General features: G+C 43.3%; 1 protein-coding gene across 2 annotated transcripts in view; it reads right to left on the bottom strand.

The window, feature by feature from the left end:
• Positions 1–19,956, bottom strand: part of OSBPL5 (oxysterol binding protein like 5) — a 63,372-nt gene that overhangs the window by 4,155 nt on the left and 39,261 nt on the right. For both annotated transcript variants that reach the window (XM_075712371.1, XM_075712372.1), the window contains 9 exons: positions 18,014–18,233; positions 13,709–13,893; positions 12,072–12,153; positions 11,344–11,442; positions 10,276–10,372; positions 9,216–9,314; positions 7,853–7,950; positions 5,717–5,806; positions 2,621–2,757 (listed from right to left, as the gene is read on the bottom strand). In XM_075712371.1, coding sequence (XP_075568486.1) covers positions 2,621–2,757; positions 5,717–5,806; positions 7,853–7,950; positions 9,216–9,314; positions 10,276–10,372; positions 11,344–11,442; positions 12,072–12,153; positions 13,709–13,893; positions 18,014–18,233 — 1,107 coding nt within the window. The remainder of the gene's footprint in view (positions 1–2,620; positions 2,758–5,716; positions 5,807–7,852; positions 7,951–9,215; positions 9,315–10,275; positions 10,373–11,343; positions 11,443–12,071; positions 12,154–13,708; positions 13,894–18,013; positions 18,234–19,956) is intronic.

Below are 19,956 nucleotides of genomic sequence, written 5' to 3'. Positions count from 1 at the left end.
TGATACTCCAGAGAAACTGTAACAGGATTGCTCAGCCTCAGTTTTGGCTTGTGTATTAAAGGAATGTTATGAGAATGGCAAAACTGAATGCTGTATGCAATGATCTACTGAAGAACGGGGAAACTTTCCCTTAGATAACATCACCTACAATATTCATTACAATCTTCAGTGCTATCTGTGTGAGTTATAAGATAGTTATGCTCAATTCATTGAGGTCAGTGGTCTCTTTAGAGGTGACCGATGTATAATGGAGAATCTGTTATCTTCCTCGCCCTTTCAATCATTTATGTTTAGGAGCCTTTGTGTTAATGTCTATTCCTGAAACAAAGGCTTTATATTCAAAGTTTAGAAGTATTGGAAAATGAACTCATGTGCACGGCTTGCAGCACGGGTTGCACATATAGGATTAGCAACCAGATCTGCAGGAAGCTGATTCAACCTGCAAGAAACGGATGTGTACTTGCACTCACAAACTGCAAGCACAAACACAGGCTTTCACTCGCACTTGTTTTCAGCTGCCAAAAGATACGCGATCTGTCACATGATGTCTCACTGAGCCTCTGCCTGGAGGAGAGGATCGTCCTTTTACAAGAGAAAAATCATTACCTTTTTTTTTTTCTTCACTGTAGCCAAGCTGTGATAGGCCTCTCCACAGTTGCTCTAATCACAGCACCCTAATCTTCATTTCAGATTGGAAATACTTCTGAGACTAGCAGCTAGCCCTCCCACAACTTTACTGAGTGGCCTAGCGGTTAGAATAGGCACTGGAGATCCAGGCTGTTCCAGTATTCCCGGCTTCACAAAACACAAGTCCTCCATTTAGAAGATGAATACATTATTGCACTCAATTTGGAGCTTGCTGTGAAGCTCTTAATTTAAAAGGGATACTGATGCTTTCACTATCTTTCTATCACCATACGTTAACACAACACTTCCAAAAAAGCAGCCTCTTAGATAATTAACTGAAGGCAGAGGAACACTTTCCTGTCCTTTTTGACACGTCACTCCCATTTTCCTGTGTATGAATTTTTTCTCTCAGAAACAAAGGAAGGAAACTCAAGTCAAACTCAAAGTGATGGGGATGGGGGAGGGAGGAGTGAAAATAACGGCCTAAGAAAATACTGCGGTGGCGTAAAGACTCAGTCCTAAGGAATACGGTGGTGTAAAGAGTGAGTCCTCTAATTCCAAGAACCTCAGAGGAACATGCACAAAATTGTTTGACAAGGGCAAATTACTCCATCAAGAGCTGCATGTGTCAGACAATGAGACCCTCCATGGTGAGCTGCATAATGGTATGAGCTTCAGAGACTCTCCAGCGTTTGTGAAAATAGGTAATTTTCAGCGCTGCAGGAAAGACTAAGCAATTCAGGCAGAACATAACCTGGATTAGATGCTAATTTATTCATGCAACTGTCAGCACAATAAGGAGCTCAGTAGAATGTCTGTTAGGGATCTCTAGAATTTTTCCTTTTGCCTCCTTCCTCTGGATGCATGTATCATTATTAATCTCTGATGCAGCAAAGGGAGCCCGCTCTGGCAGTACCCTGGTAAACAGAGAAATGGAGATTCTTCGTCCACAAGACCGAGAGTTCTCTTCTTTAAAAGAATCTTCTTCAGAAGATTAATAACGTGCTGCAGTCTGCTCTGCTCTGTGACAATGGCAATTGCATGACTGTAAGTTACAAATACAGACTTTATTGCCCATAACGTCCACTGCTGTCCAGAACAAACTAAATGTTCATGTGTTTTTATTTTCGTGCAATCCCTTTCTTTACCCGTAAAAAGGGGAATCTTCTTAGTGTGATGTGATGCAACACCAAAATTAGATGCCCACAGGGAAGTGGCCAATGTAATGCAGAGCCAGGCAGCAAACTGCCTGCATTGGCTTGGGATGTTAGCTGGTACTGGGAACCATGTTGGTGAGATGGCAGGACTAGTTGGTCCGAAGCCAGCGCCACATGATGTTGCTCTAGCTGTTCTTGCACAAGAACTGGCTCGGGGATGCTCATTGCACCAGGTAGTCATTCCTTCCACTTCTTAAGTCATGTGCCAGGACTCTATTTTTAGGTAATCTAGATTACCCTAAAAGAATTGGCACAGACTTCACTGGAGATCTCAGCTGAGATTACGAGGCAGGGTTAAACATCCATTTAATTACATTCTCTCATAAAATCCTGTTATGTGGTTCAAACTACTGCTCTGCTCACGCCAGGACTTTCCACATGATTCCTGCATCTAGTTTAAGAGCCTGTGGTTGAAACAACCATTCTTAAACAAGACATCCAACCTCAGATTGACATCTTGCCCTTCCACAAAATCTTCCAGCAGTTACAGAGACTCTGTTCATGATCTCTGGAGTTCAGAGAGAGTTGTTATTTTAGCAGATAAAATGTAGCCTCCACTATTTCTCAGCCCAGCTTCCTGGTTATTTTCAGAGCTATACTTCATGGAAATACTCCAGAGTTAATAGACTGGAAAAAAACAGGTAAATGTCTGGGTAATATGTGCAGGCAAAGCAGGTCACTGCCTTTCCAGGACTGTGCTGAGGAATTGGAGCCTTCTGATCAGAGCCCCACTTGCAGCGGGGAAGCAGCAGCAAGACGTTCCCAGAGCTCCTTACCTCTCCGACTCAAAGTCCGTCTGCTCCTCAAACAGCACAATATGGCGCTTCAGTCTCTGCCTTCGTACTTCACTGGTCGGGTTCCAGAACACTTCCGCATTCCCGTTTTTCAACTCATTTATATGCACTTCCCCATCCTGAGAAGGAAAATTAAGTGAAAAGGTTAATGACAATCAGAAACACAAGGCAGAAAATAATCCTGAGAAATGGAATCTGCTTCCGGATGATGATCAGGGATAGGGCTTGGTTAGAAGGCTTCTTTCCTCCTCTACGCCATTAAATCTCACTAAACGCTTCCTCAAAGTTTCTAAAATGAATGAGGCGAGGCATTCCCAGAAACATTGCCTTGAACTAATCAGAGAAGAATTAGAAAGGGACCTGGTCCCTTTTGTTAGTCTCATCCCCAGACAAGGGTTCCCCCAGGAGCCCTAAGATGCTCTTTTTTCCCCACTGTTCCTCCCAGGTACCACCCAGCTCATAGAAATAAGAACCCTAGCTCCTTTTCCAGTCTTTCTTCTTCTATTCCTCAATGCTGAAATCTCACGCAGAGCCTACCAAAATACCATCCTCTCTAGTAAGGAAAGCTAAAGCTGAGATACTCTTTCATGCTGTTTTTAAATTTAACCAACTTCTATTATTGCTCCTGAATTTCATTTAGCACTTCAAAATGCCAGGGGTCTTTCATACTTATTCCTTGTGAACTTACTTGGCAACCAACTATTAAGTAGCACTCCTCTGATCTGAGGCTGGCTAGACAATATTGCTGTGTCCCTGCTTAACTAAGCTGCTTCTCACATTCACAGCAATACCACGGAGCCAGATGGGGTAGTTTACAGAGCATATAGTGAACAGCATGACGCTGACTCCGAGTGGAATGAATCAGACGATTACAGCTGCTGAACAGCATGTGCATTGGTGCCATTCAGCTGCCTGGACATGGTATGGGTATCATGCAAACCTTATTTAGATCATGGCTATTGGCTTTGCCTGTCGCTGCCTAACTTCTTTGTGTCCCAGCTGCTGCATTTCTTCCCCTGCCATGGTCCCTTGATGCATATCTCAAAGTCCACTTCCCACATCTTCAGCTGTGAAACTCCTTCAACCCTGAGGGACTCTCATCCTTCCTCAAAGTCTCCCTCAGGACTTCCTCTGCCATGTCCTGAGGTGCCAGTTCCAGGACAGATATCTGGTCCCCAAGATCTGCCCGAGCTGTGGATGGGAGGAAGCAGGCAGGCATTATCAGACACCACCTGCACCTCTAAGGGGCATATATACAAGCCCTCAGCTGCTGCTTTGACCCTCGGGCTGAGAAGCATTACGATTTGCTTCCCTTCTTTATTCAGGTGGGTTTTCAGGTCCTGAGGCAGAGAATTAGCCTTTCAGCTGTGAGGGTTTCTGTCAGGAAACTGGATGGTGCCAGAGAAAAGCCTGCAGAGCTCAGGAGAGCAGGCCAATACTCTCAGCAGGGAGCGAGGAGAACAAACAACGTCCCTATTGCTGCACAGCAGCTACTCTATTCACAGCATGCAACTGCAAACAGCAGCTTACGGAGCCACCCTTTCAAAGCCATTTAACTTCTTTTATACGTAATTCTAACTTTGTGCACCACAAACGACCAGCACAAAGAACAAGGGAGGAATAAATTATTTTCAGGCTGATAAAACCTAAACACAGAAGGCTGGAAGCTGAGCAGCATGCAACCGTGTGGCTCAGCACCCCAGGAGAGCCACTCGATTACATGCTCTCGCGGATGGTGTTCACAGGACCCACCACAGACAAGGTACTCCACAGTTCAGCACAATTCACAATTGCCAAGGCTCATCCTGCAGGAAAGGGAGCTCAGAATGGAAAAGCTACCCAGGCACAGGGAGCAAATCCCCTTGTATACACCTAGAAAGGGCAAATCTCCCAGTTTCAAAATGGTCATTAGCTTTTTATGCAAAAAGACAGATTGCCTGAGGGGAGGAGTCCAATACCACTGTGATTAGGACCTCACTATAGAACGGGCTTTATCCAGGCACATTTCACCTGACCTACTTTAAACACCTCCTTTAGGATGAGACAAATCTTGTCTCAGGAGTGACAATTTCTATGGACTGGAAAGGAGCATAGGTCAACTATAATGAAGATGTAGATCTCTAAATGTAGCTGAGATAAATACCTAAATGTCCAGCCCAAAGCCAGGCTCACTGCTTTTGCCTCCAGGAGTTCCCAACCAAAACTCTAGTCTACATCCTTCACCATGCAACTTTATTCTTGCTGGATTTTGGCTTAAGGATGCCTTAGTGTGATTCACTTGTGGATACCAGGTGTGCCAAGGTGCTAGCTGCTCTGCTGACTATTCTGAGCTGCCCATATAGATAGACCCTCACAGAATCTGCCTCTTGGTCCTTCATCTCATGAAACAGAGGAATAACTATCTTCTACCATAAAGGTTTGCTGTGAAAATAATGAATTTAAAGCCCTATGAAGTTCTTCCCTGATACTGCCGCAGCTGGGGAAGTATTAGACACAAGACAAAAGGAAGCCTCGTGATTTTCACAATCACACATAAGACATACTATGTCTCCTGCCATCAGGGCTTGTGCTAAGCCTGGGACTCTAAATTCAGAGCCGCTGGCTTTGATGGAAACGCAGTTCACCGGTCCCAGCTTTGGCCCAGGCTCTGGGAGTGCAAGTGTTACTCACACTGCAGGTGGATGGGACTACTGAAGCATAAATGACCTTAAGAGGTGTGGCTTGGAAAGCTCCGGCTCGCCTGCGCTCCCTGGGAATGGCAGGAAGAGGCAGGACGCGGGCTCTCCACAGCCCTCGCTCCAATGGCGGGAAGAGGCAGGACACGGGTCCTCCACAGCCCTCTCTCCAATGGCGGGAAGAGGCAGGACGCGGGCTCTCCATAGCCCTCGCTCCAATGGCAGGAAGAGGCAGGACGCGGGCTCTCCATAGCCCTCGCTCCAATGGCGGGAAGAGGCAGGACGCGGGTCCTCCACAGCCCACGCTCCAACACAGGGAGCCTGCCAAGGGCTGCCAGTCCTCCCACGCACCCTGCTGCCACGCGCACTTAAACTGTCAGCAACTTCGATTATCGTATGTTACCCAGTGTCCATTGAGACTTGCTAACACTTCTTCTCCTGATTTAATCTTCCCAGAGATTTGATTAATGCTTGCGCTGCCACCGAAGAACGGCTGTCAGGGGAGAATAGAAATAGAAAATATCATCAGTCTAGTGAGAACTGGAAGGTAGCCAAACGCAGTGATGCAGCAGGAGGGAAGCGAACTGCAACCTGCCTGATTTCCACTATTTCTGGGGAAAGGCAAAATGAATTCTAACACAGATTGTGACTGTCTAGCATTGTGCCCTCCTCCTTTTGTTTACAATACCAAAATCTCTTTAGGAGCCGCAGGAAGGGAGATAAGCTTTCAGGTGCATTAACATTCAGCAGTGCAAGGCCTCGCCTTCACTGCAAATACATTTATTGTCAGCTAGACATCGGGCTAGGTGTATGTGGGCAAGTCCTTCCCATTGTCCAGAACCACATTACAGTTTGCACCCTTACACCTTGCAACCTTGTCCAAAGAAAAGGAGCAGCACTAATGCAGTTGGTGACTTTTCCTGCTTATGGGACAGCAACAGCAGTGTGGCACTGCTGATGGCTGCATCTGTGTGAAGTCTCCAGTGTGAAGAAGCTCTTGTCAGCAGCAAACAAAAAAAGAAAAAGGGTATTTCCAGAGTCAAGGAAAAGATTCACAGAACAATGGAAAATTCCCCTCACCTCCTGCCTGCCAAACACAGGAAGCTGCAGTGATAGAGTGACCAGCTTCCCATTCATACCACACAACATTTCTTCAGATGTTTTAGTAGCTACTTTCCAATAACGTTTGTGCAGAGGAACTTTTTTTTAGTAACAATATAAAACCAAATTTCCCACAACACCCATGGAAAAAGAAATCACAAGTATCTCAAGAATCAATGTATGCAATCCAGCAGAGAATTGGTACATATCCAAATTAATAACAAAGTTATGGGTTTACCTTTAACTCTCACAATTCTACTAAAAAAGGTGGCTAAGAAATATTCAAAGCAGAGGACGTACTGAAGCCACAGGGACCCTTCTGAGTCATGTTTGGACTAAGCATATTGTTTTCAAGCCAGAAAAGAAGGGTCTGCATTTTAAGCTCTGAAGCATTTGTAGGTTTGAGATGACACTGACCAAACTCCACTGGCCTCAACACAGTATGTCAGGCCTATGGGAAGAACAGGCTTTAAAGACAAGTATATGCAAATGTCAAGGAAGCACATGGGGCAATGGTTCACTTCATAAGGACAAATAAAGACAGAGAGTTATTATTGTCCCCAGAAAAACGCAGTCTGCAAAAGACTCCCCTAACTCCAGCAATCTCTCACATTGTTGGCTAAGGCTGCAACTCTAAAGTCCTGCAGGCTCTCAGTTCTCCATCTTTCATTTTATGCCCAGGCAAGAAATCATTTGTTGGAACAGAAGAGAAATGGATACTCCTTAAAAAGCAAGTTAATTGTCCAAGAAAAGTTAGTGGTCATCACTTTCCCTCCCAAATTTTAACACATATAACTGCAGGAATGCTCAAAGATGTCTCAATTTTATCCCCATACCATAAATTTGCATCACCAGGCTTTCTAGGGGAGGGAATAGCTACAACAACTCAGTACAAAGCAATGAGAGTGCAGCTCATCAGTGTGATAGCCACTCAAAATTAAGTGCCTGGAAATGGGCTCTTACCCTACCGTCAAGGCAAGGTCCTGTAGCCTTGAGAAACACAAGGTACAGTTCACTGGAATACCTGCACGGTAAGAGTACGTATGAGATGGCTACTGGAGAGCTACACTGAAGGTCCACATCCTAACTTGCCTCAGAGTAGTTTGTACACCTCGCTGTATTTTGCAAGCAAAAATAATTGTACCTTTCTAAGCAGAAGGCACACTGTTGTTGGCAAATATTCAGAACAGAGTTTGGCCAGTAGCCAGCTGGCTGGCAGTGAACAAGTCATGTGTAAAACTCCAGCTTCCTGGGTTTAAATGGAGTTGCACCAGCCAAAACTGACTGCAGGATGATGCCTCCTCTCCGGGTAGGCCACCCCATGGTGCATGCATACATTGCTGGTACATAAATGGTCTGGTGCCTATGGTCAAACCTTGCCTGGAGTGCAGGGGCAAGCCTGAGACCCATTCAAAATGGGGGCCACAATGTCTCTTACTTTTAGCTTGAATTCCAGTTCTGCCCTGTGGTTAGTTTTCTCACAGTCGATGGTAACTTTCCCTCCAAGCTCCATTGTCATGGTACCATATAAAAGTCCTGAAAGGGGAAAAAGAGACTTAAGAGAGGCCCCAGCAGAAGTGATGTGCTTTCTCAACTCGAACTGGCTCTCACTGACATGCTGTGAAATTTGCTACTTGGACTAAAGTTTTGAAAAGACAGAAACCAAAGTTTCCAGGAAATGGCTCTTTACTATAAGCATGAAGAATCCTCCCCTGAGTCCATATTCCCCATTTATTACACCAGCTAGGAAATAGCTTGACTCACAGGTGCTGACAGCACATCTGTGGCAAACTGAAAGTGGGAAAGGAAACATAAGGGAAGTTGTGCCCAGCAACTTCATTTATACTAGTGCTTAAACAGACCTAGTCGCTCCTCACAGGGTAGATGGGGCAGAGAGAAGCTGTAATGGGATTCAGCAGAATCTGGAAGACTAGCAGTCATGTAGGGGACTCCTTTTTACACATGCTTACCGTTTTCTGAAAAGGTCATTTGCAGAAAAAGAAAAATTGACAAGAAAAAGATTTATGCACAGGAACAGTTCACAGAGGGCGTGATTTACAGAAGTTACTGTTTTCAGGTAGCTAGACCCTCCACAAATATAACTTAGAGATCAACATGCCAAAATAAAAAATATGCAAAAACCAAAATTGGATCAAACTGCTGCAGGAGTGATTTTATCACTGTGGTTGAAATGCCACCAACGCTTAGCATCCTAAGGAGAAATGCAAAGTTACAGCAGTGCATCAGCAGCCATTCCCTGGCCTCAGTGCACATTCACCTCAACAGAGCAAAGCCACATGGTAACAGGTATCAGCCTCACTGAGGCAGCTCGTACACTGAGGAATATCATGATTAGAGGAACAAAGAAATCAGAAGAAAAGTCAGGAATTTCCTTTATTCTCAAAATAGCCAGAAAATATATTACACAATTTCAGTGTTAACATTAAAAAGTCTTTTTATCCTCTGAAGCTCAGAAATGTACTCTTACTCTTTCCATCTTCACTTTATCTGCAGTGCATATATGCAGTATTTTTTTGTTTCTACATAGTGTTAAAACTAACTTAGATGGGCCTAATTCTGCCCTCAGCTCTGCACAGACAAATCAAAAAGATTTCAGTGAGGATTACCAGTCTTCTGCTGAGCACTATGACACATGTGCAGAGCAACTGCTTCCTGGAATTACCAGTCCCTGCACGGCCAGATATTTGAGATGGAAGAAGAGAGCCAGTGCAAAGTTAGTCAGCACAATACCATTATATTACTCTTTCTGTTTGCTTCCTATGTGAACAGTCGTAACTTACCTTTACAGTGGGCGTATGGCATAGTAATTATATAATCTTCCCCCCTGTTTAGAAACGTAAGCTTTGCTTTCCCATCCAACAGTGCAGAAAGTGAGTTACCTAGAATTTAAGAGAACAAATACATATATATTAAAAAATGCATGTTATACTTGGTCACTCATCCTACTTCAGAAAGACATTTCCATTTCAATGTAGGTCACTAATGAGAGAAGAGATATGAAATGCTACTAATTCAGGACGCTGCAAATCATTTACTGTTGGAGGCAGGCAGTTCTAATAAACTCTCTGCTGTATGGCTCATATTTGCTCTGGCATTTAGCCCCTGTTGCACAAAGGGCAGTAGATTAAATAAATCATTAGTGGGATGCAGAAAGCAGTTCCAATGCTTAGTTTTTCAGGTCCTTCTGTTCTCCCAACTTTTCTGATTGTGTATAATCCCAAGTAAACAAAATAAAATTGAAGGACAGCAGTGACCATTTACAAGTGTTTCAGCAAATACATTCACCAGAGGATAGTACCTGAGAGGTCTTTGTCTGAACAAAAAAACCTATTTCAAATAGCAACACTGTTTCAGAGCCTGCAGTTGTGCTGCCTCCATTGCGATTAAAAGGTTCGAGGACATTTTGTGGCTCTAGGGTTCAACTCTCAAAAACCTGGGAGCTGGATAAATGGTTACATTTATACAGAGACTTTTGCAAAAGTCAGTTGGATGATTAGATAGCCATAAAGTGGCTCATCCACAAGCACATGCAAAGTAGTCTGACAACCAATTGCCCATACATTCTCATGAACCTTTGCTTTCTGAAAACCAGGTTTTTAAAGCTCTGAATTTTTCTGTCTGTTTTTGTTTTTTTTTTTAAACATCAGTGTGCTCTCCCACTGAAATGATGGAAATGGGGAAAACCCAGGAGAGCCAAGACAAGGAATGAGGGTGTCCTGGTGGTAGATTTCTTAAGCATCTCTTGGTTCTTAACTCTCAACACACTCAGGAGTGATTGAAAAACAAACCAAAACCAATGCCATGATGCTACCTGGAAGATGCCTAGGCTTAATGCCTTACCATAAAACTTGGACCTAGCTAGGATGCTGCCAGTAATGCAGAATCCGTCCTTCCTATTGCTGACATGAAAAGCTGACACTGGCGGATGATGGGAGACCTAGAAGAAAAATAGGCACAGGTCATTCACAGCAGTCTTTACAGGCTAAGCAGAGCAGCGGGTGCATACACAGCCTCACACAGTGTCATGCATGCACTAAGGAAAGTGCAAGATGGAGGCCACAGGACTGAGCAGAGTCCTCTAAGCCCCATCTGTACCACTAACCTCAATGTTAGAGGAGGGAACATCATATGTGAGACCATTATATATGAGAACATTATATATGTAAACTTTCTCCCCCACCCTGTATTTTCTTGTCCTTGTGCATCTGAGATCACTTTAGGTTAACAGCTACACTGTCAGATTTTCAACACAAAAAATGACAGTGCAGAACTTTTTGTCAGCATCTGAATAACCTCCATAAAATGGATGCAGTGGCTGAAATAAAATAAAACAAAATAAAAATTCTCTGATTAAATAGGAAAAACATGTATGTGAAACAGGGAGTCCCTGTACCAAAGTCCACATGGTCCTCAGATCTCTTTATTAACACTGTAAATCTCAAACTAAATTTTGTCAGGCCAGTTTACTTGTGAGCTCTGCCCTTCATTTATCCCCAAAGACATAGAGAGAAGCCCTCAATTTACTCCTATTAAAATAATTATAGAAAGTTTAGAAATAAAGGAAGGTAGCATTTGGTTATGTGTTTTATGCCCCTTTTGACAGAGGCAACACAAACCATGTTTTATTAACGATAAGAAAACAGCAGGGTGGAATCCCATGGGAAAGGTCTTCATTGAAGAGGCTATTCATATATGCGAGACCTGCTTTTATAGTCCTGAGTGCCCACCAAAGCTCACATAATCTCTGTAAATCTAAAAAGAAAAAAGATCAGCAGCTAGTTTACCCCATGTCCCACTCCAAACCTCCAAGTTCCTCTCCTACGGTGAGATGAGGAGCATGTTCCTATGCACAGAGGTGCAAGCAGGCTGCTGTTTGCAACACCTGAGCATCCAAATAAAGCAACTTACCTGTTCTGCTATGTAAAATGTGTGACTGTTTGTCTGAGGGTGAAACCAACAGCAGCGAAATGTCTCTCCCAGAATAGGGTTGTATGGCTTTTTTATTCCCTGAAAAACAAAGTAATCAAAACCTGCTACCAATGAAGATTTGCTATCCAACCCTACAGAGATGGCCACAAAACAACATAATAATTTTCTCCCTGATGTTTTAAACTAAGTCAATCACAAGAATCAAAACCGAAGAACTGGTTACATATATCCTCCTAATCTAATCTTTTAATTTGAGCCATGGCTTCATCTGCTATTCTCACCAACTTAATCTTCGATACTGCCTGACCAAAGCTTTACAAGATGATCAAACTTTATTATTTCTGCTACTCTAGGCAGCAGGTGCACAGTGAAATGGAAACGTGGGACTATGGTACCTAACAGGCCTGAAAAGAGAAAGGAGACCTGCTTTCAGCAAAGGAAAAAATCTTGCATCCAAGGACATATTACTTGTTGATGACTAGTTTTGCCTTCTAACTGTCCAGTGCAAAGGCTCTGAGGTTGATCAACGCTATTTTGCACTCAATGTCTACTCTGAGACCAAATGCAACTTCAGTTTAAAAAGTAATGGTCAAAGTCGTCTGAACAATAGAAGAGGTAAAGTGTCAAAGGAAAGGCAATAAAGAAATACACAACCATAGCAGAAGACTTTAATGTCCGTTACAGCCCCAACTTCATGCATTCTTTACCTTTGGCTTCTTATAGAAGCCGGACAGGTACCACCTCAAAACTTGCTTCATTCGACTATATGGATCATCTTCAAGGACAGCCCTGCAGGACAGAACATAAAATGCTCTTTATACTGTTCACACATTGCATTCATTTCATACCAGTATAATAACATTAATTGCAACAGTATTTCCCCAGTACTAAAGGGAAGTAACTTCTGTGCTGCCGCCAGTGAAAAAGGTGTCTGCCAGCAGAAATAATTTTTTTTAGTAACGTACATCATATGACACACACATAAACTCTTAAAAAGTGGCAGCCCTTGGCCTGTGCTCCTGCAAAAAGCCTAATAAAATTTTTGGAGTGTATCAGGTTTGACTGGACATTCAAGCATGTTAATGTGGGACTGCCACTCACACTAGCATTTAGTTACAGCTAATAGTACAGTGTGAGTCATAAAAACAATAATACTTATGCCACCAAAATCAAAGACAATTCTATTTTTCTCTCTTTTTCTTTGTTTCCCTCTCCCTTAAAAGATCTTTAAAGCTGATGTGCTACATGGCTTCTTTCAGTACTTTGATATTTCATAGAGTAATTTAGCTTGGAAGGGACTTCTCAAGGTCATCTCGTCCAATCCCTCCCCACTGAAAGATGAAGTGGGAAGTAAACATAAACAATAGGGTTCCTGGTATTTCCAACCATTTGGGCAGATTTGAAAATCAACCTGGATAAGTTTCTGCAAAATCCATTTAGAGGGATCTTCCATACCACAAAGAGGTTTATTTAAAAAAACCTCCAAACCTCTTGAAGTTTTCTTAGATCTCAGCACTGTGAAGAACCATTTCCTTAACTTCAGAATACCACAAACAAGGCTTGAAAATACCACGATTCTAAAATTACCCAGAGGCAGTGGAACAAACATGAGTAGTTTTCTTGAAGTTTTCTTAGGTCTCAGCACTGCGAAGAACCGTTTCCTTAACTTCAGAATACCACAAACAAGGCTTGAAAATACCACGATTCTAGAATTACCCAGAGGCAGTGGAACGAACATGAGTAACTAGTGCTGCTATTTGAATATTGCACACATTGGTTTTAAAATACACCAGGCATATCTCATTGCGAAGGTTGGTCCTATCTGCAAGCATAACATTTTCTATTTTCTACTGTGCTGCTTCCAGCAGGTCTCTTTCACCAATGGTGTTAAAAGATGTTTCTTATTTGTTTATCAACCAACATAATTATATTGCTTTTGGGGGCAGAAGTGCTTGACAATTCTGTTTGCTCTCTGTCCTATTCCCCTCTGCACACAAGTACACCAGAAGGTGGCACAACTCTGTTGCAAGACGCTCAAAGGCATGAGCTGAATCCCCATCAGTTCCAGCCAATGCTGGCAAACTTGTGCATGTGCAAAAGTAGTTTTGCCTGGAGTTTAACTGTATTCCTTGCTCCCTTGCCCCTCACTGGCAGCAGTCCATCTTTAAAAGGTCACTGCAGCTGGCACCTGGCTTGATTTACATTGAATCCAGCGACCTGGGTATTATTTGGGAGCCTTTCAAGCATACAAATGCACCCCAGCCAGCACCAAGCTAACACTGTAATGCATTTTCACAAATATAAGACAAGTGCCCATGTCAGGCACGCTCTGCATGCTGCTTACTGGGAAAGCAGGTCAGCATGGTAGTAGTAATCAGAGAGTTTGTTAAGGAACGAGCGTGGCTCCAGGATGAAGGTGGGCAGCACCACCCGTGACAGGTCCATGCCGGGCCGCAGCTGCTTCAGCAGGATCCACATCAAGCTCTTGTTCTCCTCAGAGACGGTTTCTGTTTGAGACGATTCACCTGTCTACGATGGGAAAAGGGAAGTTCAGGGCAGAAACCGGATAACCATTTCTTGTGGGTACATTTACCTGGAGGGTCCAAGCTCACCCAGGCATACCTGGCCCTGGCACTCAGCTACACCACTGCAAAGAGACATCAGCTCTGTCTCAGGAGAATCGAATCCCCAAAGCACTAAAGTGAGTGGTACAGAAAGCCCTGGGCCTCTGCGAGAGCTGGCACAAGGCAGGGAGCACGCCTCTGCTGTGCTCCTTCCTGAGCCGCTGCCTCCACGCACCTCAGGACTGTGATGGGCCAAGCTGGACCAACATTAACCAAGGGGACTCTGCACTGCAGTCTCTCAGGAGGTGCGGACATGCCCAAGACTCTTTGTTACAGCATCACTGCAGCCTGGTGGGATGCATACAAGAAGCTCCTCTCAGTCCCATTCTCAGCAAATGAGAGACTGTAAGATTTACTATTACACGTGTAGAAAAATTTAGGAGATAAACAAGTAATCAACAAAGAATGGAAGCAGTCCTCCAAGTTCAAAATAAGACAAACCGGTAGTGTAGGTACGGTAAAGGCCCTACTGCCCGGCAAGTGCACAAAAACTACAGCACCCCCCAACGCTGCTCTGTGCCCTCTGCAGCAGAAGTGCAGGTAACGGTAAAAAGCCTGGGATTTTGTTGTGGCTTCAGCTATAACTGTAGTTCCTCTGCATTCAGTGGGGCTACATGAGGTTTAACATGGGGGAATTGGCCTTTCAACCCACTGGAGAAAGAAAATGAAACTAAATTTTCAAACATGAATGTCATTTTAATGCATCCTAGGCATCATAATTTAACAATGAAAGAGAATATTTAGGCTTTCTGCTGTTTTTAGGCAAGAGATTTCTATGAGAAAAAGGGCACAGATCCACTTCTGGAATGGACTTTGGTTTGGGAGAGGAAACAAAACATATCCCAACAGGTTCTGCAGATGGTGTAAATCACTAAACACTCATTTTTACCACCTGAGCATTCCCAACACCACCTTTTTGGCTCCAAATCAGCCCTTTTACTAGTCATGCAGAAACACACTAAGTCCAGCTTGCAGGCTGAGGGGAATTTCAGATTGAGGAAGAACAAAGCTCTTTTCATTTCATTGCTTTTCCATTATCACACTATTCTTCTTGTGACAGTTTGATGCAATACACAGTTGGAACCTCCAAAAGAAATGGAAACCATTAAACAATGTAATACCACAGCATCAGCTAGGGCTGACAATGCATATGGGTCTGTCAGACCTTTCATTATTTATCCAGGTTCTCATGTGTGCATGTATTGGCAATATAAACTAATACCATGTTGAAACTGCTGTACAAAGTGTTACTCAGGACGAACCACTGTAGAAAGGATGGATGCAAAGGGAAGGAGAAGGTGCAGGAGGATGAGGACAACTTCAAATTTTTTCTGGTTTGCTTTCCCCTAAAATACATGACCCTCAGTAACCCTTTTTATAACTTGTTAAAACTAAAAGCTTGGGAAAAAAAGGTTTTTTGGTTATCAATCTACCTACTGAGGAGGTGTCTTTTTTAGACCAACTTTTGCAATCTCAAAGTTCTTCTGACACCTGTCTCCGCCTTCACATTCCTACTGCAAACAAGGCAAAGCTGGAATGTCAGATGCACAAGCACGCACTTTTCAAATGCGTACAGACGCACATACATACGTGCACACCTTTCAAAGGAGCTTTCAAAGCCAAGCTGAAAATTTAACAGTGATAGTTTGCATCTGTGACCTTTGTCCTGCCAAATCTGAACTGTATGCACAGACTGAGGGGCAGCAGTTTCAGTTTAAGATGACAGTTGATGTTATTAGTTGGCATGTGTTTATCTTGATACATCTCTGCCCATTGCTGACAGCAAACTACATCACTGCATACAACCTACTTTTCCTGATGTTACTGTCACCAGTGGGATAAGACTCAACAACCAGTCCTACCAGTGTGTCCCAGGTGACGACAGCCCCATCTCTTGGCCAACAATGGAAATCTAATAAAACACCTAATGGCCAAGGCTGCATGGCAATTCTTTTTGAAACCCTGCTGGATGTTACTTCTGCCTGAGCAGCCACACCATAGTTAGCCTTATTTTATGCTACACAAAGTGTCACTCTACAGCAGAAATTTAGTCCTTTCCATTTGGTTTGTACTGCATTTTTTTTATTTTAATGTAAAACTGCAGAGATCTCTCTCATTCTCACACACCCACATACACATATCAGTGCTGCCTGTAAGGCTCATTCAAACACCAAAGTATCAGGCTGCCCTACCAACATTTCTAGGACAAGTTTGTCATGTGGCAAAAGGTCATTTCAGAATTAGCAGCTCACAGAAACTAAGTTTGCCTTCATTTTTCTGTTGCTTACTTTCTCAGCTATATTCAAAATCCCCTGTTTGAACCCAGTTACCATTTGCTGTGTATCTGGTGTGGAATTTGGGGGAGAGATGCACAAAAGAGGAGTTACGGGTTTTTTTGTCTCTGTAGGCAACAGTTCTGCTTGCAAGCACAATTCCTACAGCAGGGGCTTGCACCTCACACCTGACATCTGAAATGGCAGCAAACATATGCTACCTGGATTGGTGGCTCCAGACCACAAACTGCTGCTCTTGGGGGTGGTTGGGCTGTGGAAAGGAGGAGGCAAAACTGAACTCCACCTGCACCTCTGCAAGGTGGTATGGCAGAGACGTTCTTTTGTGGTCTCTCAAGCAGGCTGTCCTGCTATAAGGAGTCTGTGGAGAAATAAACAGGAGTAATATAATCTGCATGTGGGACACCTAACCATTCCCAATGTTTTAAGTTATCACTGAATGAAACATAAACTGTAATTACTATATATTTAACTGTATTTGTTTCCTCAATATTACTAGTACACTTTCAGGAAAACACTGAAAGAGGAGCATAAGAGGCTGTTGAAGGGTCTAGAGCACAAGTCCTGTGAGGAGCGGCTGAGGGAACTGGGCTTCTTTAGCCTGGAGAAAAGGAAGCTCAGAGGAGACCTTATCGCTCTCTACAACTACCTGAAAGGAGGTTGTAGCGAGGTGGGTGTCAGTCTCTTCTCCCAAGTAACAAGCAACAGAACAAGAGGAAATGGCCTCAAGTTGCTCCAGGGGAGGTTTAGATTGGATACTAGGAAAAATTTATTCACCAAAAGGGTTGTCAAGCACTGGAACAGGCTGCCCAGGGAAGTGGTTGAGTCACCATCCCTGGAGGTGTTTAAAAGCTGTGTAGATCTGGTGCTTAGGGGCATGGTTCGGTGGTAGACTTGGCAGTACTTGATTTATGGTTGGACTCGATGATCTTAAGGGTCTTTCCAACCTAAATGATTCTATGATTCTGAGAAAGAAACAGCTTTCTAGCAAAGTGGTTTTCTTTGAAGCACCGACAAGACTTCAGCTTCCTTGTTCAAAGCAATAGGCAAGGGAGTGCTCAGAGCCCCTCTGGCACTGGAGCAGAGCTCCTCCGCTGCCTGCCTGGACTGATTCTCACCCAACACGCTTGGCTCCCCCAGCTCTCTACTGCTGCCTTCCTCAGAGGTGTCACAGTGACATCCAGCTAACAAAGGCTCTTGTATGGAAGAGAAATGCATCCTCCTGCTGTTAAATGACATGAGAAATGGCTTTCCTACAAGAAACTGTCATTTAGGAATCAAGTGGCTCAAATGCTCCATTAGGACACACAAAAAAAATGTTCCATGCATAATGAAAAAAGGAAAGTATCATATTTTGTATCATGCAAGGACTGAGCATCCTAATTGGCCAGGACACATGCCCAGAATAGTAATTCCCCCTCCCGCTGGCTCCACAAAGCACCGTGCCAATGCTATGTGGCTCTTTAATGCAGTAACTGGTTAAAGCAAACGCTGATGCTGGAAACATGCCAAAGCATAGTAGCAGAGCTGCTGTTCATAATGCATAATTATTAGAGCACACGATAATTCAACATAATTTTGCAGAGTGCTGTGCATTGCTTTATCTGTAAAACACGGGGACTCACAAAGCTGGTTCTTACCTGCCATGCATCTAAAAGGCTGAATGACAAATACTATGAACAGCGACATTTTAACAGAAACAGGCAGTGATTAAAATAATTTTTTTTCTTTTACCTCCCCAAATTCCTCATAGATTTGTTCAATATAAGTTGTCCCTTTCCTTCCCAGAGAGACCTCTCCATGGATTTCTGACTGATCGCTCTCACTTTCATTTGTCTTCCGGCTGTTCTCATGTGTTTCATTTTCCGACTCTTCTACGTTGTCTCTCTCAGACTTGTCCGAAAAAGCATCATTTTCCAAATGGTGGTGGTTCTCCAGGGCTGATTCATTCAAACTGCAACACACAGTTCATTACTTGCTTCAATTTGATTTACAAAGCCAGATTATTTAAGGCCTTTTAGGTAAGGTAAAAACACCCCCCAGGACTCAAAATAGGGTGTGCAGCTCAGGAGAGTGTAAGACATTGATTTCCTGAATAGCATGGTTTTTATCATGGAAACAGTTGAGATATTTTCCATCAAAACTCTCCCCTCCAAACTGCACTTTGCAAAATGTGCCACACAGCTCCACTTATCCACCCTTATGCAGAACTGCCGCTGGCTCCGGATGGGAGCCCACATACCAGAGGCATACAGAGCACACACAAACAACTATACGCTGCTTAACAGAGAACTGAAGTGTCGATCAGGAGAGATTTTTCCCTTTACAGAAGCAAATCAGTGGATTGTAGCATATGGGAAAAATATGACATTATGGGATACGTTTTCTTTTCAGTACTACTGCTGCTTTATTTCAACAGATGGTGGTCCTAAGTCAGCCCTACACTAGAAAAGGCAAATTTAAAAATCAATAGAAGCAAGTATTTTTCAGCCCCCCACCCCAAAGCTAACCTGGGGAATGTGCTTCCCCCAGATAATGCTGTGTGGAAGAACTGAGGTGAAAGCATGGACTGGACAATTACATGTGAGAAGAATACCCAGATTATAACAGCATCTGAGGGAAAGTGTGGAAGGTGTAGCAAGCTTCATGCTCGGTGATCCAGGCTTTAGAGAATGAGGAGAAAGCCAAAAATTCTCTCTCAAGTAGCTTATAGCATCTCCATTTGAAAAAGCAGATGCAGTTCATATGACAGATGGCAAGCATGATTAGATGGGCCAGAGGTCAGACGCTGAAAAGTATTCACTAAATGCCCATTTTTTTCAAGTGATACTTAGCATGGGCTTCATTTTTCCCTATTCACACATGTCTTCACACACACATCACCTCTTTCATGGCCTAGCTCAGCTCTCAGGTGCTGACCTTCTCAGCTTGACCTTCCTCTGAAAATTTCTTACCCAAGTCCTCACGCAAAATTGCTCTTGGATAGGGCATTAAGAAAAGATTTCCAGCTATACAAGGAGTTTCAGAGGATCTAAACAGGCCCTGGATCTTGAAGAGTTTTGTTACTTTCTGTAGTCTATCTCTCTCTCAAAGCAAGATTTCTCTCCTCAGTACATGGGAATGTTCTGTCCAGCTTGAAGTCTCTCCATGATGGGCCTTTTCTCAGGCCGTTCCGGGCATGTTCCAATTTTGATTATAGATTAATGCTCAAAGTTCCCATCCCTTATTCTCCCTCTCTTTTTTTCTGTTTTTTAAAAGGATAATTAGGCATTGCTAGTTAGAGCCAGATTAAAAAAAACAACAGAAGAGTCAGAACACAGAACTGGCATCAGCTTTCCAGAAGATCTCAACTTCCAACTATGCACTGAAATAAGCTCATGATTTTTAACACGCCAAGCAAGCCACACTGTGACAGTCACAGCTCAGTTTCTGGAGAAGCTCAGTTTCTAGAGCTCTTTTGAAAGTGTCTACAGCTTTCTGTGCCTTTAGAAAATCTTTCTTTTAACTCCATTTGTATATGTATGTATGCATATATGTCTATGTGTGTATATGTATAAACTACAAGGTTTTTTAATTTACAGTTTTACTGTAAAATAAAACTACGATCATAAACCAGAGAGTCAATGACCACTATACTCCAGCACTAATCATTTGCTATTAGATGTTATGTGTCTTCA

This window comes from Pelecanus crispus, chromosome 6, assembly GCF_030463565.1.
Source record: "Pelecanus crispus isolate bPelCri1 chromosome 6, bPelCri1.pri, whole genome shotgun sequence".
NCBI classification, from domain to species: domain Eukaryota; kingdom Metazoa; phylum Chordata; class Aves; order Pelecaniformes; family Pelecanidae; genus Pelecanus; species Pelecanus crispus.
Note: the sequence above shows the minus strand (reverse complement) of the source record. Positions and strands in the feature narration are given on the sequence as shown.